Source organism: Mastigoproctus giganteus, chromosome 1 (genome assembly GCF_048544385.1).
Source record: "Mastigoproctus giganteus isolate SK-2022 chromosome 1, ASM4854438v1, whole genome shotgun sequence".
NCBI classification, from domain to species: domain Eukaryota; kingdom Metazoa; phylum Arthropoda; class Arachnida; order Uropygi; family Thelyphonidae; genus Mastigoproctus; species Mastigoproctus giganteus.
Window position 1 is genome coordinate 30,747,391 of NC_143575.1, and position 23,420 is coordinate 30,770,810.

At 35.9% G+C, this 23,420-nt stretch overlaps 1 protein-coding gene across 4 annotated transcripts in view; it reads right to left on the reverse strand.

Moving 5' to 3' along the window:
• Sf3b1 (splicing factor 3b subunit 1) overlaps positions 1-23,420 on the reverse strand; it is a 299,209-nt gene that overhangs the window by 107,651 nt on the left and 168,138 nt on the right. For all 4 annotated transcript variants that reach the window (XM_090372203.1, XM_090372195.1, XM_090372209.1 and 1 more), the window contains one exon: positions 1,818-2,099. In XM_090372203.1, the coding sequence (XP_090228329.1) occupies positions 1,818-2,099 (282 nt within the window). The remainder of the gene's footprint in view (positions 1-1,817; positions 2,100-23,420) is intronic.

Consider the following 23,420-nt stretch of genomic DNA (forward strand, 5'->3'; position numbering starts at 1 on the left):
TTTCATGCTTCCCATATTATCCAATACATATTTCATACTGCATATTACACAATCAAACAGTATATAGGGTGGGAAAAAAATGTTACTGCTAAAATGTTTATTTCAGGTGTGATGTACTCTAAAATGACAGCTTTGTGATTAAGCATATAAAATAGGAGGAAAGTTGAATCATGGATGGAAGTCACTTAATAGTCTGACTTCTGCAGACTATTAAGACAATTCTTAATAGTCTGCAGAAGTTGGTGCCTAAGATTACAAAGGGAAAGTGATAATTCCCAACAATCGATATATAGAATTTTCTATTTTATTTGGGAATGAAACACCACATCACCTGCAATTGGTACAGGCAGTTTCATATGCCCATAAAACTGCTAGTGTGCCAGCTGCAAACTTTTTTTTTTGGTAATGCTGCATCTAGATCCTGTGTTGTTGTTGTTCCCCCCCCCCCCAATCGATATATAGAATTTTCTATTTTATTTGGGAATGAAACACCACATCACCTGCAATTGGTACAGGCAGTTTCATATGCCCATAAAACTGCTAGTGTGCCAGCTGCAAACTTTTTTTTTTGGTAATGCTGCATCTAGATCCTGTGTTGTTGTTGTTCCCCCCTCCCAAGAATTTCCTACTCTGTTCAGATTTCCTACTATTTCATCTGACTAGGAAAGTTAATAAGCACAACTGTGTTGTCTGAGTTATGGAAAATCCCAATGAATTGAGAGAACATGTACAGGATTCCCTTACAGTAAATGTCTGGTGTGATGCTTTACAACTGGAAGTATTTAGTTCATATTTTTTAGAGCACAGCAGTGAATGCAGCATCATATGTAGGTGGTAGATGACTTTCATCAACCGGTGAAATACCACCACTTTGCTTATTGGAGGCTTGAAGTGGTGAAACCCATGTTTAGTCTCTAGAGCAAAGTTTCTGGCATCCCCCCCCCCCTCCCCCCATACTTCTCCTTCAACCCATGCATGGTACTAAGTACTATAGGTTTTGATACCTTTCGTAAAAGGTATCAAAATATTTTGGGGTTTTCATAAAAAAAAAATATATCTGCAAGTGTGGGATTATGCATTTTGCCAATTTACCTTTAAACATTTGATCCATTAGTTACTTCCAATAGCGGAGTGCACCATCACACTACTCCACGGATGTTCAGAGGTTTGTGGATGTTACTTTTAATTACCAATGGATTTGCAGAGTGGCTCCCTACTATGGATCTCCCAAGATCTCCCCCAATGCAAGATTGCAAGAACTCCCAATCTGGTTCCCTGCAAATTTTGATTGTGTGTAATGGTTAAGGAACATGTTTATACCACAAACCCTCAAAGTCCTAATGACCATAAATAAAAAATATTCCAAGTTATCTTCAGTATACCACAAAAAGGTGTGAATGAGTTATGAAAATGGAGGAGCAGGTAGAAGGTGTATATTAATGGTATGGTGTGCTACATACAAAATTGTTACCATTTTAGTGGGAACATTTTTATGACCCACACTGTATTTTCATAGGGAATGCTCAAAGCAAAGTATATTTTGAAGATCCTTGTATATACAATTACTTGATGGAGAGTATTAAAATTTTATTTCAGTAAGAGCTGCAAGATGGAAGGATCAATGAAAATCAAAAATTAATATTTTTATGACAATCAAGGAATTAGATAATCATTATTATGATTTAGCATTAGATAAAAAAAAAATTACCACTTTTTAGAGCTTTCAATTCCAGTGAAATACCTAAATAAGAATTTAAATTATTAAATTGTATATTCCATATCAACTTCAGTTAATTTATCTCCAAGTTATTTATTACCTTATGTACATAGGGTCGAACAAGATCATCCAATTTGTATAGAATCCTGTCAATGACTTTCACTAACAAATGACGTTCTTGATCTTCTAAAGTGGGAGACATCAAAAGAGGCAGTATTTGATTAAATAATGGCCCAGCACCAAATTCACGTGCTTTATCAGTAATCTGACGCAATGCAGCTTTTCTCATTGGAGGAGTTCCATTTTTTATTTTCAATAGCAGCTTCATTATTTTTCGCTCTTTCTGCTCATCAGGACTCAAAGCTTCTTCATCAACATCAGCCTTAAGGTAAAGGAAAGGTAGAGGGGAAAAAAAAAACAGATATATATTACCTATGCAATTAACAAAAATTATCAAATGAAATGTTACTATTATAATTTACAGACTTCTACATTTAATTTTTTTTTTAAAATGAAGATAGTTAATAAATCTATCTACAGATTCACTATATATAGTTTATTATAGTTCTGAAACTATTTTATACAGGAATCCCTCACCAACAGGGAATACATTCCTGAAAAGTATTGTGTTTGACAAACCCACAGTTGGCAAGAATAAGGTCTTGCAGGAAACAGGAGGCTAGAGAAAAATACAATAAATATGCTAATAAAAAATATGAAGGGGGGAAAATCCTACTGTCAATTTATGCAACACAAAACCAATGAATTCTACCAAGTACTCCCTCTTCTAATGTCATGATTTTCCTTGCTCTTTTCACATGTTCACTTTCAGTACTTATTGAATCGTCAAGTTCTCGCTTTACAAGTTCCCGAGTTTTTTTTTTTTTTTTTTTCCCCAAGTGTCAACAAAATTGAAAATATGAACATTAATTGCAAAAAATGAAAGTTAAACATTCATAAATACTGCATTTCAAACCATGCATGTAGCTATACAATTCAGTGTATTCTGCTTTACGATATTAATCCATTCCGGAGACACTATCGCATCGCAAAAATATCGTAATGTGAACCCAATAACACATTGTTTTTTGGTAATTCATTCCACGACCTTGGAAGTTTGTTTGTTTGTTATTTGGTTTTTAGGAGCATTAGTAACTAAGGCCACATTGCTCGGGGGATTTGCGGTGGTCAATCTCTGACCTTTCTGCATCCTCCGTATTTGGTACCTTGGAAGTTGAAATTTTCACTATATAATCTCTAAAAGGTCGTTTTTATAGTGTAAATTATATTCGTTACCAATTCAAATCATTAAAATGCACTACACTTTCATCGTTATCATATGTTATAAGAACTGATTTTGAACAGCTTTGTGATATTTTTTCTAAAGCGCATTTCTGGAAGTCACGACCATAAAACAATAAAATCAATTTGCACTTTCCGGTTTATTGGGATTTTCTGTTACTGCAAGCAATTATAAATGGGTAGTAAACTCAATGTTATTGCATTTGGGAAAATGCCGATAGCTGGAATTGTATGGATTTTTACGTTATCATGGTGAAATGTGTTTGCCCTTTATTGAAATCTTCAATCGTATAAAAAACAAATAAATTTTCAGAATCTTCTCTTCATTCCTTTTTTTTAAAGCTTTGTAAACTTGTTACTCTGCACAAGTTGTGTTAGTTGCAATTTGTGCATTCCGTTAATTAAAAAATGCTTATGCTATTGAAATTTGTACAGAAAAGAGAAGATTATCTTGGAAATAAACGCCTCTTGAAGCATTTCTGAAGAAGATGACTCCTTGTGCAACAAACCAATGAGTACCAAGTCAATAACAAGTGATCAACGAGTGTGCATTTAGTCTATGATGATGATGAAGAAGAAGAATAAACATTCTTTAACATTTGTAAGTCATAAATAATTTCTCTATTATTATAATTTGCTTGATTTTACAGGCTATGTTTTCATTTCTTTGAATAAATCAATCATTGTTTAAACAAACTAATTAGCTAACTAATTTTGTTGTTGATAAAGTAACCCCTATTTTTAACATTATGTCTGTGGCAAATAAATTCCCGCTTTATAAGCACGCACTAGGAACGAATTAACTCGTAAAGTCGAGAACAACTGTACTTAAAGGCCATAATAAAGGGTAAAATAAATGTCAGCTTATAGCATAATCTTCCAAATGTTATGAAAACAACTCCAATATATAACTAGTAAAAAATTTTTCAAACATCCAAGTGCAATGTTGCATACATATAAATGATACTGATGAGTTAGTCAACGAATAAGTAGAGCATAAACAAATTCTGTCTCTCTACACTACTTACTAGATGGTTCATGATGTATGGGGGGGGAGAAAAATTGTGACATTTAAGCAGACTGAACTGAACTGTATATAAAAAAAATGCAGACTGCAGAATTTTAATACATGAATAAGAAACTCATTATGTTAAATCCATGGTTGGGAAACTAGTGGCTGGCAGTGAATTAGTGTATCATGATTAGAACTGTACACGAAAGAAATGTTTTTTTTTAAACTGATGAGTCGCTTGTTCAGTGGAATCAACAGAACACAACTGAGTCCATATAATTCACAATAGAACTTTAGTTATCTCTCCATACGTTACAAAAGTTTTCCTCCTAGTGATATTTATTAGAGCCAATGGGAGAGGAGAGCGAGGCAAATACGCCACTACAAATGCAATTAATTATTGACATCTGCCTCCATAACGTTCAACCAACCTCGTTCATGTGCTTCGCTGTCATTTGATGTTCCACTGTACATTTTTTGTATATTAATGAATATTGCGTATTTGTAAATAGTTTAGTCATTTGTAAATATTTACATAGTTTGTAAATATTTTAGTCCTGCTCTTTCAGATACAACAATATTCCTCATGCATTATGGGAACCCGAAGCAAAAGGCGTTTTTCTAAGTGATCTATGTGAAAGCAGGTAAATATACTGATATTTATTCGACATTGAAAATGCTGCGCACTACAAATGCACAGGTAAATAATTACATAGATCATTCCCTGATTAGACGTCGATCACAGTGACAGTGTTTTTTTTTTTTTTTTGTCTGGCGGCACCAGCGATCTCCCCCAACTCCGCGTTTGTGTTTGGTGAAGTATTAGTGTGGGTTGTGTTGTTCCTCTGGCCACTTAGCCTGGGGGGGGGGGGGTTGCAGAGCCACTAACACCCCAGTTTCCGTCACTGCCACGGGGAGGCGGGCCAGGACACATTAGGAGAGAAGAAAACTCTAGCAGGGTAAACTGCCAGAATTTTAAGAAAAAACTGGGTTTTTTCGAAAATTTTACTTTTTATAGTTTTTTCTAACACTTTCTATTTTCTTTTATATATTAGATTAGATCAATTATAGTGGCATAGTGTTCTGTGGAAAGCGTCACCAGTGGTTTCCCACACCTGCGCCATGGTACTTTGTGAAGAATTACAGGATCTCCATAAAAGCCAGAAAAAGTGTAATGTCTGGTTTGTGACAGAATAGTTCTATGTTCTGTTCCTGGCTGCAGGGCCCCTAGGGGAACCCCACATTGATATCAATCAGTGCAATATGACAGGTGTGTCTTTTACATAGAAAATATTGGACTTACTCCGTCATACCTCTACATATTACATAGAAAAGTGTGCGCAGGGGTTGGCAAGCAAAGTGAGCAGGAGGCGGACCGCCCCCCCCCTAGTATTTCATTAAGAAAGATCTGTGAACTTTGTTGAAAATGTATAGATACTGATCTAAGCAAAATAAAAAAAGGTCTAAATGGGAATATAGGAAATAAAGCTTTAATGACATGTCTTCGTTTTCAGTCACTAATCTGCGAAAAGTGAGAGTGACAAGAACCTTTTAAGCACATATCTGAGTTTTTGAACATATTTCCTACAAGAATCTGTTGAAATTAATTCAAGGAGGAAATCAATGTTGACCAGTGTTATGAGACAAATTCATCCAAGGAACTTTCAAAAGTGTGTTTTTCTTACCCAATTATGTAACGAATAAAAAATATATATGTAAATAGTTAAGGTTGTTATTTTGAAAAATTCAGTCATGGAATTTTTTTATTCTACCCTTTATATGAAAATACAAAGCACGGTCAGAATAAAATGAACAATAGTTTTGACATAGAATTTATACAAAATTACTGCTATGGTTTAGTGTCTGGTAACATTCCCTTTAGTGGAATGAAGTAGTTAAGCCCATGATTGCATTGAGTCCATCAAATTTTAGCTCACTGCATAAGCTGATTTTCTCCAAATCAACCATGCTTAATACCTCTCATGACTGTTGTAGAATTCACAATCCTTGTTTCCAAACAGACATTTGTGTCAGAACTCTGCAGAAAAAGTTTAACACACATACTATTTCCACTTACATGCTGTTTTTTTATTTAGGGCGTATCATCATCTAGCAAATTGTGCCTCTTAAATTCAGGCTGATACCGTTTATATAAGAGCATGAGGGAACATCATAGAATTTAAATGCATCATCTGTAGGAGATGAGTCCCCCAACAATGAAGATCACCTTACTTAGCTACTGAGGCACCTCTGTAGTCAGGTGGGAAGGAGCAGCAGTGCATAGCACACGCTTCTTGATTAGACTGGGGTTTGAGCCCGTCACCACCAAATACGGAGGATGCAGAAAGGTCAGGGAATGACCACCGCATATTCCCAGAGCAATATAGCCTTAGTTGCTAATGCTCCTAAAAACCAAATAACAACATAACAACAATAACTTAGCTACTGTATTTTACTATATAATGGCAACACCAACCTGCCATATTTAATGGGTAGCTCTTGTTTTTCCTGACTTTCTCCAGATCCCCACATGCCAAACTGAAGGAAAATTACTGTAAACAATTTGTCAGTAAAACTTAAGTGTCTAGTAAAAGTCTTCAAAGATGTTTAGATGTATAATTCTCTCCCAGCTCATGCTAATAACTTCTGTGGCTAATAACTGCTTCCAATACATAATGCCTCCCGTAGCCCAACTGATGCAGGCTGTTTTCCTCATTTTTTACTCATTCTAAAAATGTTAGCAATGGCTGCAAGATTCTGCATGGATCCTTGATAGACAGCATGGATAGGGGCTCACTCCATCCTATGCAGTGTTTGGCAGTTGCAGCCATACATGTTTTGAAAATAATTAATATGAAAGCAGACTGAAAAAAAAAAAAAAAAAAAAAGTTGAATGGCAACACTCTTCACTGCTATATTAGTATTAGTAATGGCCACACGGTGCAAGGAAGCCTATGGCTTATGCTGCACCAGCCAAAAAATAAATAAATAAATAAAATAATAATAAATAAATAACAATAATAAAAAATAAATAACAATAATAAAAAACAATAATAATAAGAAGAAGAAATAAAAAAAATAAAATAAAATAATAATGATTAATAAATAAGAAAAATGAAAATGGACATCATAAGTGCTTCCCTCCTCCCGTAGATAATTAATTATCCAGCTAACCTTTGAATTATCCCAAACTGTCAGCCTCTGCCACCCATGTAGGCAACTTATTCCAGTAATTTATAACTCACTGGCTAAAATAAAACTACCTGCAACCCAGTCTAAACATCTCTCCCCGTAACTTGAAATTATGGCCCCTTGTTCTAGAATCATTTATAACTGATAAAATTTTGTCCTCATTTATTTTGCTTATGCCTCTCAGAGCCTTAAACACCTCAATCAAATCTCTTCTAAGGTGTCTAGTTTCCAAGCTCTGCAACCCACATATTTGAAGTCTTTCCTCATATGGATGCCCTTTTGCCGATCTCACCAGGAAAGTTACCCCTCTCATAATCTATTAAGTTTAAGTTTATATCCGATGGTGTAACTCAACCTCTCTTCTCCGGGTAACATACTTTAAAATAATATCAAACTCCAAGATTAAACAATATTGTTATGAAACAGGGTTCTGGTTAAAAACAACTGGTATGCAATTAACACTGTTCTTTATTTTATTTCAGTCACCCACAATGATTACAATTCATTGTCGTGATTACAGTCCCTTCACACACAATTAAAGTACACTACTTGTACATGGAGAAACACTCAACATCACAAAAGCTGGCACAGAACTAACTGCCCCGCCGGTCATGCCACCTTTTAAAGGATTGCCAAACTATTGAGAAACCTGGAGAAGAATCTTGAAGCTTCCATCACCTTCTAAAGCTTTTCCTGTGTTCCCTGGCTTTCGAAACTTCTTAAAACTGATTCCAAACAACTCTGCAAGTCCAAAAGTATCCTAGGGTGTCCCATTATCCTTCAGAAACAAAACTATTCTGACCAAATGGCGAAATACAACCTGCCCACTCACATCAATGAGGGAAGGCTCACTTCTGCATATAGGACGCAGGGTGGTTTTTCAAGGCTCTTTTTTTTTTTTTTTTTTTTTTTTGGAAAAGGTGTGTCTTATATGCCATCAAATACGGTAATTGAAAATCACCAAGGACACTTGTGCACACTTTAATACCAAGGAGGAACGATAATGTGGACACCACTAATCTGCTATTAACAACGTTCTATAATATTTTAGCAAGACATTTAACTTTGCAAAGGCTAACCTACATTGCAGTCTCACATGGTCATCTGGTTCTTGAAATGCAGTGAGTTTTAACCACCAATTCCTAACATCAATTTATAACTCAAAATCAGTGACTATGACACAGTCCTAGACATCTAATCCTTGATTTTCCCATTTTACTAGATGGAAAGAGCTTACCTATAATTATTCAATTGCCACTAAAAACTCAGGCTTAAAAGTAAAATAAAAATCCTCAATATCCCAAATAAAATATAAATTGCTATTAATAGCAGAATGGGGACCATCCTCACTAAGTCAATGCCAGTTACAAATATTGTTTTAATACAGCACAAAATTATAATTCAGGATATGCAATCATAAATTTAGCTATTAAATATTAAATAAAATCACCTTAGCAAAAAAAAAATTCAAAATACAATTTAATAGTGAATTAAAAAAAAAAAAACTGAAATTGAATGAAAGCAATTTTACTTATACTTTCTAAACTAAATTACACAGACAAGTTTCACAGAGATGCCAACACCTTCAACCTACTACTATCCACAGTATTAGAAGACAATGCCAACTGTAAACAACATACCATTTGTCAATATCAAACAAATAATTATTTGTTTTTTCGAAAAGAATTTACATTCATATTAACTTAGTGTCCCCCCCCCCCAATTATCAAACTTTCTTTCCATTCACAAATATAATCTTTAAAAAATTTATAAAAAAAATTTTTTTTTTACTAATTTCTTTAAAAATTGTTTCATTTAATTATTTATCATATAATACTAAATATACATAAATTTTCTTGTTCCATACAATGTGATATATGGAACAAGAAAGAACAAGAACTTTGGGAGTTGAGTCCAGCAGTCAATTATTCACTGGATAAAAACAAATTTTTTCACACTTGGTTTGCAATTATCCTTATTTCGCAGTTTAAAAATATATACCCTAGCTTTTGTCACACGAGAGAGGGGAGGGAAAGAAAGGGTCCCAAGTATTTCATTTACTCAACCTTTTAAAAAAACTGATATTGAATGACAGCAATTTTATTATATTTCAGTATGAGTAAAACTACTTTCATTTAATTTTAAATTTCTTTCAGCCATGGTATCAATTATCAATCAGGTCAAGTTATCTGCTCAAGATAACTGACCATGTAAATACCCAGTTTACAAAGTCTGCTAACAGAACCTCCCTCTCTCTCTCTCTCTCTCTCTCTCTCTCTCTCTCTCTCTCTCTCTCTCTCTGAAAAACACCTAATCTTAATGCCGTTCTTAGTAATCTAGGTATGGGTTAAATAATTAGTGAAGGGTATTAACTTAATAAAGCATTTTTATTCTATTTCAAGAAAAGCAACTGCCCTCGAAATGCAGTGGAACGAATCAAATTCATATGAAAACGTCACCAATAATAAAATGAGGAAAACAAATAATTTTATTGTGTTGGACATGCAGAATATACAATTTCAGTGTATATTCTTACTGTGTGTACCATACTCAAAAATTTCATTAATTCATACATGTTCCTCCCTGGTTTTACTTTATCTAAAGAATATTACATGAATTTATCACATGAATAGTCAAACTAATAGAACAAACTTATCTGCAAAAAAGTTTATATCTTTTTAAAAACTTCCTCATTCATTTCATAGATCTGTGGTCTCGGTTTCAATCTCAGTGATATCCATTTCCATCTACAATCTACCAAGCCCCACTTACTTTTTCTGAACAGATTCCTTATTATTGGTTGCTTCAACCACTACCCAACCTGTTTCTTAAATTATCTGCTCTATGATTCTTTTTGCTTCAAAGGTGTTACTTCTGCACGTGTACACTCTGATATTTCTCATCAGAAACTTCCTAATTTGGAATCTCCTCTGAATTAAAATCTCTCTCCCCCATTCAGTCAGATTTGTCAGTTACCTTTATTGTTCTTCCAACTTCATTAATAATCTAAATTCTGACTTCCTTTCTTTGAAACTTTAAATTCTCCAATTTAACTTTCATAACAGTGAGATAATTTTCCTTGGTGATTTTAATGTTCACAACTCCAGCTGGCTTCAGTTTAGCATGTGCACATACCAAGTTGGATGATATTCTGAGGATTTTGCAATTAGTGACCTCAATTAGCTTGTTCATTTACTTACCAGAATATCAAACAATCCTAAGCACACACATCCAACACACGTTTTTCTCACAAATAGCCCTTCAAAGTACATAGTCAATGTTAGTGATCTTCTAGGTACCTCAGACAACATACTGGTCTCTTTTCAAAAGGAAGAGGCTTTCTCATGGCCATTCTCAGCCTTGTGGAATTTGGCGTTAAAAGAATATAAAATAGGATGATCTGAAAGATTTCTGTTCTTTTTTTCCTTGTTTGGATTACTTTTTTAAGTTTTCAGATCCCATTGATTGCTTAGACCATGTCAGTGAAATTGTTCTTATAAGGATGAAATCCTTTATTCCACCTTAAAATCTTTATCTAAACCTTGGTTTTCCAATGAATATGTGAAAGCTGTTTGAGATAAGAACGTTGCCTATCGTAACTGGCTTGCATCCAAAATCTCCTGCTTCATTTTCTGCTTACACCAAAGTTTACAACAATTGTTTGTTTGGGGATTTATTAGGCACACTGACAACTATGGCCATAGTGCGCCACACAATAATTGTAAAGCAGTTATTAATCAGTCCAAACTAGATTTTGAACGGGCTAAGAGTGGAAAACTTGCCTCTTGTCCAAATGGTTATTGAGCATTTGGTCTCTTGCCAGAGCTATTGGCCACAACCTTTTGACCATCTGTACTCCTGACTGTATTAAATCATGATGATTGTTCTATTGCTTACTCAGCTAAAGATAAAACTGACACCATATTTTTTTTCTAAATCTTATATTGACAACCTTGGTAAACCACTTCCTAGATTAACTGCAGGAAGGAAGACAAAAACAAAATTTCAATTATTTAAATTTATATCACATACTGCCAAAGTAAGTTTAGGGAATGGTAATAATGATTCTACTGAACAAGACATATTGGCTATCCTGAATACACAACAGTAAAAATATGAAATTTACATGGCAGGTATATCTACACTAACACAATGCAGTGTTATTCAGTTTCTTATAGTGAAAGGTGTCTATACATCAGAAATTCACCAGCATATAGAAATGGTGCATGCCTCTTGTTCAGGACAAGCTCATACAGTTGTCACAGAATCAAATATCCTTGGCAGCAGACAACATCATTAAGGCACTGAGTGTATACAACAGTTGACAAGTGGCCACAGATGTTGATATTAATCATGGGTCTGCCTGCATCATCACTGACAGATTTCAGTATTAGATCTGTGCAAGTGGGTTGCTAAATGTCTCGACAATGAACCAAAACCTTTGTGAATGGAACTGTCTCTCCAGTACCTAACATGATATGAACAGATTCTTGGATCACACAGTGAATGCAGATGAGACATGGTGCAGGCACTCCGAACCACAAGAGCAAGTGATGCAATTGTAGCAGAAACACCACAAACAGGTGACCAAACAGATTCAAGACACTCAAAAGCATTGGGAAGGATATGCTCATGCTGTTCTTTGACTAAAAGGAATTGCTACTATGCCATTTTGTGTATAGGTGGAACATTCAACTCAAAAAATTATGCACATATCTTGAAATTGAAATGTAATACACTATCAAAAACAACAGATATTTGACTGCTGGTATCATTTTATTACACAAGTAACCATACTTGCCTCAACATACTATGGCAGCCCACCAGAAACAATACTGTGGTGATATTTTCATTTCAAGCATGATTAGCATCTCTTCTGATTTTTTTTTTTTTTTTTTACTAATTCCATTCCCAATAGTTAAACCTCTAGTATTCAGTGTTGCACTTGTTCTTGGTGGGATTTTCTTGGTACACAAATTATACTGATCATAATGTGCAGTTATGATATTATATCATGTATTGTGGGAGGAATGTAAAAGAATACATTCAAATGCAGATATGCCTATTATACAGAATAAAACACTTGGACTAACTTGGGAGAAGAGAGGGGGACTAGTCCCTCCACCTAAGGTGGACCACTAATAACAACCAAGTTGGACCACATATTCATATGAATCTCAACACAAACAGTACATTCAACTTATCAGCCACTTTACAATAATACTTGCAATAACTACATGCTATTTGGAAGGCAAAATACCTAAACTCATAATTTGCATTGAGACATTCTTTTCATTACAATTATTTGGTGATGTATTTTTATTTCTTTCTGAAAAGTAATCTTTAAAATATTGTTTTATATCTAAAAATATGATCCATAAAGGCCATAACACATATAAAACCTCAATGATGAAGAATAATTATTAAATGGTTTTCTCAAGAAATTAGAAATAAATGGGAATTATTCATATAAACAAATAATATAAATGGCCATGAAAATATTGATGATGCCAAAACCTAACTGTGAAATTAAGTAGCAGCAACAAAAATGAATACAGTCGAACTTGGTTATAACGAGCATGGAAATAATGAGATCACGGCTGTAACGAGCAAAGAGCCATGATGATTTTAATTTATGCGTATTCCCATACAATCACTCACTGATATACCAAACAATATACTGAACAAATTTTGGTAACTATGCAAACATTCGTAATTGCTTGGGTTGTTGGAAAAACCCAATTCTTAATTGCTCGGGTTGTTGGAATTACTCATACACACAAATAATATAAATGGCCATAAAATTATTGATGATGACAAAACCTAACCCGAAATTAAGGAGCAGCAACAAAAATTAATACAGTCAAACTTGGTTATAACGAGAATGGAAATAATGAGATCAAGGCTGTAACGACCAAAAAGCCATGATGATTTTAATTTACACGTATTCCCATACAATCGCTCACCGATAGACCAAACAATATACCGAACAAATTTTGGTAACTATGCAAGCATTCTTAATTGTTCGGGTTTTTGGAAAAACCCAATTCTTGGAATAGACGAAAATGAAATGGGCTGCTTAGCTTTATGACTACCTGCATCAGATTAGCGATAAGTTTATGACCTTGTCCTCCGGGAACGGGGGCCTATACAATAGTGCATTGGCATTCCGCTTGTCGTATTACTCTATTTACAGATTGTCTTGTATTCACTGAACAATAAATTTATTTCAGGGCTTCTAAGAACTTTGTATGCAGATACTTTATCAATTAAAAGTAAAATCGGTTAGAAACGAACCCTTCCTTCGGAAACATGTCTACTAACAAAAGAAAGTGTCTTTCGATTCACAAAAAAGTCGAAATTATTCATGAGTTAGAATGTGGAGTAAAAAATGTTGAAGCGTGTAAAAAGTTTTCTTTGTCCTCTTCAAGTGTATCGACATTGGGGAAGAATAAAGATGTTTACATATCGGCACTGAAAAAGAAAAATAAATAAAATTTAGAAAGTGTGAGGTTACAAAAGTTGAGGAAGTATTGCTTCAGTGGTTCACCACACAAAGAAATGCTGGATTTTAAACAGATGGTCTGATCTTGAAGGCTCAAGCTGAAAAATTTGCTAAACAATTTGGATGCAACAATTTTGTGGGTAACAACAATTGGCTGGATCAATTTAAAAACCGTCGTTTATGCAAAATTAGTGGAGGATCTCGATCTGCAGATCCAATAATGGCAAGTGAATAAATTGACCGTGTTTGGACAAAAATCAGGAAAGATTTCAATGAGAAGACATCTACAGCAGTAGTGTGACTGCAACAGGATCTAGAAAACTTGGGCAGATGGGCAGAAAAGTGGCAACTGAAGTTTAACATTGACAAATGCAAAGTACTGCATATGGGTAAAAGTAACCCCAGAGGAACGTATCAACTGTGTGGTACTACACTTAGGGTGGTAGAAAATGAAAAAGACCTGGGAGCAACTGTGCAGTCAGATATGAAGTTTTCTGAGCAATGCAGACAGGCTGCCAGAGCAGGTCATGAAGTATTGTCAATGATATTAGGGAAAAGGAGGTGATTATCCCTTTGTATAAAGCAATGGTCAGGCAAAGCCTTGAGTGCTGCACACAGGTCTCGAGACTTAAATTTAGGAAGGATGTAGAGTTGCTTGAGCATGTACAGAGAAGGGCAACAAGATTGGTGAGGTGAACGAAGGGGGTTCTCTTACCAAGAAAGGCTTAAGTTATGCAAATTGTGGAGGCTGGAGACTAGGCACCTGCGAGGTGATCTGACTGATATAAGGCCTTGAATGGGCTGAGCACACTGAATTCTGATCGGATTCTTCTGCTTGCTCAGATTACGAAACTGAGGGGGCATAAATTCAAAATGGGGAAAGACACTTGTAAATTAGATGTGCGAAAATTTGCCTTTAGCCAGGGTGGTTAATTGTTTGAACAAACTTTCATCTGTCATTGTGGAAGTTGATAGCTTAAATAAATTTAAGGAGGAACTGGACAAACTTTTAGAGGGAATGGTTGTGTGAAATTGTTTTTTTTTTTTGGCAGATGTTACATAAGCTGATAAGCTTGCTTTCTTGCATCACGTGCCTCTATTACTACTACTACTACAATGCCGACAAAACAGGACTTTTTTATAATTTGACAACTGACAATACATTTAAATTCAAAGGGATAAAATGTGTTGGTGGGAAAAAATCAAAGGCTCACTTGACGGTGCTCCTATATGCAAATATTACCAAAACTGATAAAAAAAACTGTTTCTTATTGGAAAATCATTAAAATCTCAGTGTTTCAAAAATGTAAGGAAACTTCCTGTGGATTACACTGCAAACAAGAAAGCTTGAATGACTTCGGATATTTTTCGGCAATACGTAAATGATTGGAATAAGGAGCTATTCAAAAAGAAGAAAAATAATTTATTGTTAGTTGATTAACTGTCCTGCACATCTCCAGATTCAAAATTTGTCCAAAGTTAAGCTAGTGTTTCTGACTCCCAATGCGACATCAATTTTACAACCGATGGACATAGGTGTGATCAAGAGTTTTTGAAAGGATTTTATAAACGATTTTTAGTTCTACATACAATCAGATGCTATAAATTTATTGAATGATGCGTGGAACATTACTTCAACAACCATATCAAATTGTTTCGAGAAATCAAAATTAAATTCAAATGAAATTTCAATTGTAGATGAAGAAGATGGAAATGAAGAAAACTACTTACCATTATCCAAATGGTTTCTATGTAAGAACATTGTAGGTTTTAATACAGATAACATCGGTGAATTTGTACAAGTTCATGACAACTTACTTGCCTCAGTTCCTTCAAGAGAGAAATGTGACTGTGTCGCATTGCAAGACGCTATGAGTTGGTCGTGCACTGATTTTGATTCAGTTTCAATTGTTAAAATGACAATTGAAACTGAATCAAAATCAGTGCCGACAAACTCAAGGTGCAATGGACACAGTCAATTTTTTTGAAGGAACTGAGGCAAGTAATGAGACTTTTAATGTGTTGTGTTTTAAGGGGAAACTTAAGAAATATCAAAGTGAAATCTTAAAAACAATCATCAATTATAAGATTCATAAATAAAGACTAATTGAAATCGTGTTTATTATTAAATAGTATAGTTTTTAATAACAGAGAAATAAATTGTATTTAGTATTAAGTGTATGGTTTTAAAATAATAGACAAATAAATTGTGTTCAATATTAAGAGTATTGTAGTTTATACAAGACTATTAATACAAATAATATGTAGGTATATACTTAAATTATTTTTCTCTCTCTAATATTTCTTTTGTTTTTTGAATCTATCTTTTTATCAAGTTATTGAGAATTTTAAAAAAATAGGAGGTAGATTTAACTCATCACTAATATAAAGTGTTCATTGTTTAATGGCTCCGGGATTTCTCCATCTCCACTATCACAGATATAGCAAGTGATGGTTATAACGAGGAAATTTTTTTTCGATCCAAATGCTCGTTATAACTAAGTTCAAGTGTACAGTAATACCCCGACTTACGCGAACTCAGAGTTACGTGATTCTTGATTTTTTCGTTTGGCAACACTGCCGTCCACTATCTTCAAGGTCGTTTTTCATATGTTATCGATATACGGTGCGACGCCGGAGAGTGAGAGCGAAAGATGAACAAAATTCAACTTTGCTGCGCATGAGCTGCACACACATATACAAGAGTTTGTATATGTGTGCAGTATTCCAACTGTCATATTTATATGTGTGCATTCGAATTCGTGCTCAACGTTTGTCGGAAATTACATCGTTTTCACGAGAGAAATGGATCGCGTCGGTCAAGCCGTATACAGTCAGTCCTTGTATAACACGTGTTTACACTACACGAATTCGATCATACACTATTTATAAATATGGTAATGATATCTTATAATATAACACGAACCGAATTGGCTTATGCACGATTCGCCTTTGTGTTTACAAGAAATGGCAGTCGAACGCAGAATCACCCCAACCGAACGCAACACGATAGGAATGAAGAGAAGATTCTGAAAATTGATGAATTTGAGGTATTGCTCAAAACATCAAAGGCAGATATTGTTGGGATTTCAGAGACATGATGAAAATCGCTTAAGTCGAATTCGCGTAAGTCGGGGTACAACTTTGCATATAAATACACATAAATTTTGTTTAATTGGGACCAAGGACTAACAAAAACACTAGTTTAGAAGGAAAATATTAATAAAATTGCATTTCTTTATACATATTAATACAAAATATGTATTAAAAAATAAATGACTTACGTAAAAAAGTTATTTCGATGTCGATGGCTTCATAAAATCTAACAAATTCGTCTGACGACACAGAGACTTCTTTTTTTCACTCAGAATTTCTTCGTAGCAAGCTAATAATTTTTTTATTCCTTGCTTTGTAGCTATAACGCGTTCTTCGTTGTAGTCTGTTTTCTAAAATTTTTAAGCCTTTTCAATTGAGCTGAGACCTCCTGTCAAGTTTGCAATTGTCATGTGCTTTTCGCCTTTGCCTCATTTAGGCCTATAGCACATGCAGTATCACATGGTCTTTCATTTCGCTCAAAGCGTTTCACAATTCCATATTTTTTCTCTATCGACAGAGGCCGACTGGCCATAAGCCTTACCGGGGAAACCCCGGTTGGACTGTGTGATTTTGCCCCTAAACCATAGTATGAGGCCACTATAAATTTTTGACCCAGTCTGCCTCTGTTTATCGATAATTGCTTTTCTTTTTCTCTCTGAATCTGCAGTGTCTTCACCAGTACACTTCCTTTTCACACCTTTTAAGTATTTTACTCATTTTTAGGGTATAAAGCACAATTACAAAATGAGGAGGCATGCTTGATACGCATAAACAAAGCTGTGTGCATGTAGCAACTGAATAAACAACACCATAAAGGCAGAGATACACTTAACACCTCACATTTCTAGGGGTTACTACCATAAAACAATAAAAATCCAGTTGCGTTTCTGCTAGTGGAATCTGCTATAAACTGGTAGTAAACTCAATCTAATTGCATACCAATAGCTGGAATTGTGTTGGTTTTTACGTTATTAAGGTGAAATGTGTTTCCCCTAAAACAAATACATTTTCAGAATCTTCTCTTCATTCCTATCGTGTTGCGTTCAGTTGGGGTGATTCTGCGTTAGCATTAGCATTAGCATTAGTAGAGGCATTTGATGCAAGAAAGCAAGCTTATGCAGCATCAGCCAAAAAAAAAAATAAAGTAAAATAAATAAAAAATAACCACTTCAACTTCACCCCTCTGTTCGTTCGAAATACCTGTCCAGCTGAGCCTTAAACTTATTTAGGCTATCAACTTCCGCGACAAGGGATGGAAGTCTGTTCCACCTACCAACCACCCGCTGGCTAAAGCAAATTTCCGCACATCTATCCTACATCTGTCCTTCCTCAATTTGAATTTATCCCCTCTCAGGTGATTATTCCTAGCAAGAGGAAGAATCCCATCAGCATTGAGCACGCTCAAACCATTCAAGGCTTTGTACACCTCTATCAGATCACCTCGCTGGTGCCTAGTCTCCAGACACTGTAATTCGCAAAACTTAAGCCTTTCTTCGTAAGAGCACCCCTTTTTCCATTCACTAATCTTGTTGCCCTTCTCTGTACTCGTTCCAGCAGCTCTACATCCTTCTTGAAATGAGGCCTCCAGGCCTGTATACAGTACTCTAGGTGTGGCCTGACCATTGCCTTATACAAGGGAATAATCACCTCCTTATCCCTGCTAGAAAAATTCCTATATATGATTGACAATACACCATGAGCTACCCTTGCAGCCCGTCTGCACTGCTCAGAGAACTTCATATCTGCCTGCACAACCACCCCCAGGTCCCTTTCATTCTCTACCTCTGTCAGTGTAGTACCACGGAGTTGATACGTTGCTCTGGGGTTGCTGTTTCCCATATGTAGTACTTTACATTTGTCAATGTTAAACTTCATTTGCCACCTCTCAGCCCATCTGCTCAACCTTTCCAGATCCTGTTGCAGCAGCATAGTGTCAGTAGTGTCCTTGACAACCCTGCCAACCTTCGTATCGTCTGCAAACTTGGACATTAAGCTTGATATACCACCATCAATATCATTTATAAATACAGAAAACAATAAAGGACCCAATACTGAACCCTGAGGGACTCCACTAATAATATTAATCCACGATGAGCAGTGTCCATTGATTACCACTCTCTGTCTTCTCCCCCTCAACCACCCCTTTATCCATAGCAGCAGTTTGCCTCCAATGCCACACTGCTCCAATTTGTGCAGCAGTCTTCCATGTGCAACAGTATCAAAAGCCTTTTTAAGATCCAAGTATATAATATCAAAGTTATTCCCTGCATCCAGTTCTTTTGTGACTGCATCATAGTATCCAATCAAATTGGTCACGCAAGACTTGCCCTTAACAAAACCATGCTGTGTCCCTTTCATTCTCTACCTCTGTCAGTGTAGTACCACGGAGTTGATACGTTGCTCTGGGGTTGCTGTTTCCCATATGTAGTACTTTACATTTGTCAATGTTAAACTTCATTTGCCACCTCTCAGCCCATCTGCTCAACCTTTCCAGATCCTGTTGCAGCAGCATAGTGTCAGTAGTGTCCTTGACAACCCTGCCAACCTTCGTATCGTCTGCAAACTTGGACATTAAGCTTGATATACCACCATCAATATCATTTATAAATACAGAAAACAATAAAGGACCCAATACTGAACCCTGAGGGACTCCACTAATAATATTAATCCACGATGAGCAGTGTCCATTGATTACCACTCTCTGTCTTCTCCCCCTCAACCACCCCTTTATCCATAGCAGCAGTTTGCCTCCAATGCCACACTGCTCCAATTTGTGCAGCAGTCTTCCATGTGCAACAGTATCAAAAGCCTTTTTAAGATCCAAGTATATAATATCAAAGTTATTCCCTGCATCCAGTTCTTTTGTGACTGCATCATAGTATCCAATCAAATTGGTCACGCAAGACTTGCCCTTAACAAAACCATGCTGTGTCCGAGCTATAACTGAAGTCTTGTCTAGATGATCCTGCAGTGCTTCTTTAACCAGTGCCTCCATTAATTTTCCTGGAACAGAAGTTAAACTCACAGGTCTATAATTACTTGTGTCAGCCTTTGATCCTCCTTTGTGAATTGGGGTCACATTTGCACATTTCCAGTCCATGGGTACCTCCCCTGAGTCCAAGGAAGCTCTCATAATTATGGCTAAGGGTTTGCTTACTTCCTTTGCTGCCTCCTTTAATATAACTGGATAGATCCCATTCACCCCAGGTGCCTTTCTTGTGTTTATCTTCAACAATTTCTCCTCCACTTTACTCTCAGTTATTACAAGATTCTCTAGCTTACTGCCAGAGTTGAATACACCTCTGGCATTCCCCTCACTGAATAACTCCTCATGTGTGAATGTCGATGCAAAATATTCATTTAGTTTGTTTGCTGTTTTTCTTCGCATCCCTTGCCAAGGATTTCTCGTAATCTGCCTTCGCCTGCTTAACCACCTTTGTAACTTGGTTACAGATCAACTTGTATCTATCATAGGCTTCTGTGTCACGTGTTAATTTGTATGTATCCCATGCATTTTTCTTCTCTGCCATATGCCTCATTAGTTCATCTGACATCCATTTAGGCCTAAACCTTGAACAATATTTCTTAGTTGGTATGTAAAGCCTAGTAGCTTCCAAGATAAGTTCTTTGAATGCTTCCCATTTTGAATTTGCTGTTGGTAACATCATCAGTTGATCCCACTGTATAGAATTTAAATACTGTCTCAGTCCATCGTAGTCGCCTTTACGAAAGCAATACCCCTTCCCTTTACCCCTAATGGTAGTTACCTCTTTGAGTAAATCCCACTTCAGAACACTGTGATCACTGCCACCTTGTGGTTCATTTATCTGCAGATTCTTAATGCATGAAGAATCACTACTGATAATCAAATCAAGAGTATTACTCCCTCTAGTTGCCTCCCGAACATGCTGATGTAGAAAACAATCATCCAATAAATCCACAAAAGCCCTGCTAGTGTGTGAGTAACCAGCCCCCAAATTCCAGTCAATATCTGGGAAATTAAAATCCCCCATTATAAGACTTTCTGATTTACTGGCCCACTCTATTTCTCTGTACAGTTTCTTATTATACTCATCAGAGTCATTAGGCCTATAGCACACTCCTACTCTCAATTTTGATCTCGTAAAAAAGTAAAAAAAGTAAACACATTTTTTTCAGCAATTTTTAGCATCATTATCCCTTCTTTGCTGAAGGAGGTATTTTGGTTTTCTGACAACAATTCAACAGCAATAATGATCTCATTACTGCTTTCAAATTTTCTTTATTTCAGACAACTTTACATTAATATGAACAAACAAAAGCTACCAGTGCTAAATCTAAAAATTAGAGGGTGGCATCAATTAAATGCACAATCAGTGATGTTAGCAGCACTGTAGATTGAGAGGGCAAGAGGATGCATTGTCCCAATGAAACAAAGCTCCTCTGGTAAACAATCCATGCTTCTCTCAATTTTAATTTTTTGCAATAGTGTTTTATTTGTGTAGAACAAGTCTGGCATTATTATGCTTTTGCTACACAAAACAAGAGAGGTCAACACCTTTTTAGTTAATTTTGCTGTTAAGGAAAACATCTCGCATGTTTCCATTGCTTTGACGGTTATTTTGTTTAAGGGCCCCAAATTGGTGGACCCACATTTTATCCAAAGTAATAAATCTGTTAATAAAATCAACTTATCATTAAACATCCAATTGATACAAATCACAAGTATGATTATCTATGAATGCCTGATCCTCTCTCACCTTTAGTTAGCATTCAAAAGTTTAGTAACCTATCTTGATGAAAGTTTTATTTTGACTTGAGTACCGATTAGAATGTCCTGAATTCTTTCATATAATATGGCCAATATGTTAGCTGCAATATTGTCTGAAAGTGCAATATCATGTATCAAATCAATATTTTGTAAGCTATACAATTGAAGGTTTGAAGGTTGTGCACCTTTGCATTTTGTTTGTTGCTCTCCCTCTCTCTCTCTCTCTCTATCCCCCCCCCCACACTTAAATTCTGTTACCCAGTTCTGTACACTAGCATAAAAAACAGCATTCTCGCCAAATGTTTCCATATTTTATGACAGCCCAGAGATTGAATTTATCCTTTTTTTCTCTAAAGTGCACATTTCACTTTTTATATTACTCTGATAAAGAAAATATATTTTCTCCTGAAGTTTTGAAAACATGTTTAAAAGAGATATATACCTGTATAAGAGACAAGGGATCACTACATCAAAAATTTTCAGAACTCAGTTTCATTAGCAGTACCAATGAAAGAACAATAACTAAAATCCTTGAAGTAACTAAGCTTATGAATGCAATGAATTATTTGATAAGAACTGTTTCATAAGATGGGAACCAACCAACCAACCCAACCCACCCCACCCAAACCAACACCACAGTGAACAAAATTCTTCATATCATACTTGCACACAGTATTATTTATACATAAACAAATCAAATTTCCCAGTTTTTTTTTTATTTAGCATTAGTATTAGTAGAGGCTCATGATGCAAGAAAGCAAGTTTATACAGCATCAGCCAAAAAAAAAAAAGGAAGGGGGAAAAAAAGCACCTTCCCATTTCACCCATCCATTCACTCCAAATGTTTGTGTAGTTCTGCCTTGAATTTATTTAAGCTGTCAACTTCCACAATGACAGATGCAAGTTTGTTCCAGCAATCGACCACCCACTGGCTAAAGGCAAATTTCCGCAGATCTATTCTACAACTGTCTTTCCTCAATCCCAATTTATGCCCCCTCACGTGATTAATCTGGGCAAGAGGAAGAATCTTATCAGCATTGAGCTTGCTCAAACCATTCAAGGCCTTATACACCTCAATCAGATCACCTCACAGGTGCGCCGACCGGGCTAGCCGGGTGGGTAAAGTGCCTGCCTGGCAACCCAAAGGTCGCGGGTTCGATTCCCGCCTCGGGCTTGGATCAAAGTACTGCAAAAACCTTGGGAGGTGCATTATGGAAACAGAAGCCTATGCGCCAACAACTAACCAAAAAAAAAAAAAAAAAAATACCCTCACAGGTGCCTAGTCTCCAGACACCGCAATTTGCAGAACCTAAGCATTTCTTTGTAAGAGTAACACTTTGTTCCATTTGCCAATCTTGTTGCCCTTCTCTGTACTTGTTCCAGCAGCTCTACATCCTTCTTAAAATGAGACCTTCAGACCTGTATACAGTACTCAAAGTGTGGCCTTCTACAAGGGGATAATCGCCTCATTCCTTCTAGAAAAATTCCTATATATCACTGACAAGACACCATGAGCTATTCTTGCAGACTGATGGCACTGCTCAGAAAACTTCATATCTGACTGCAAAATCACTCCTGGTCCTTTTCATTCTCCATTACCCTGAGTGTAGTACCACACATTGATACGTTACTCTCGGGTTACTGCTACCCATATGAAGTACTTTACATTTTTGAATGTTAAACTTCAGTTGCCACCTCTCAGCCCATCTGCTCAACTTTTCTAGATCCTGTTGCAGTAGCGTACTATGATTAGTGTCATTAACAACCATGCCAACTCTGAATATCATCTGCAAAGTTGGACATTAAGCTTGATATACCTTCATCAATATCATTAATAAATACAGAA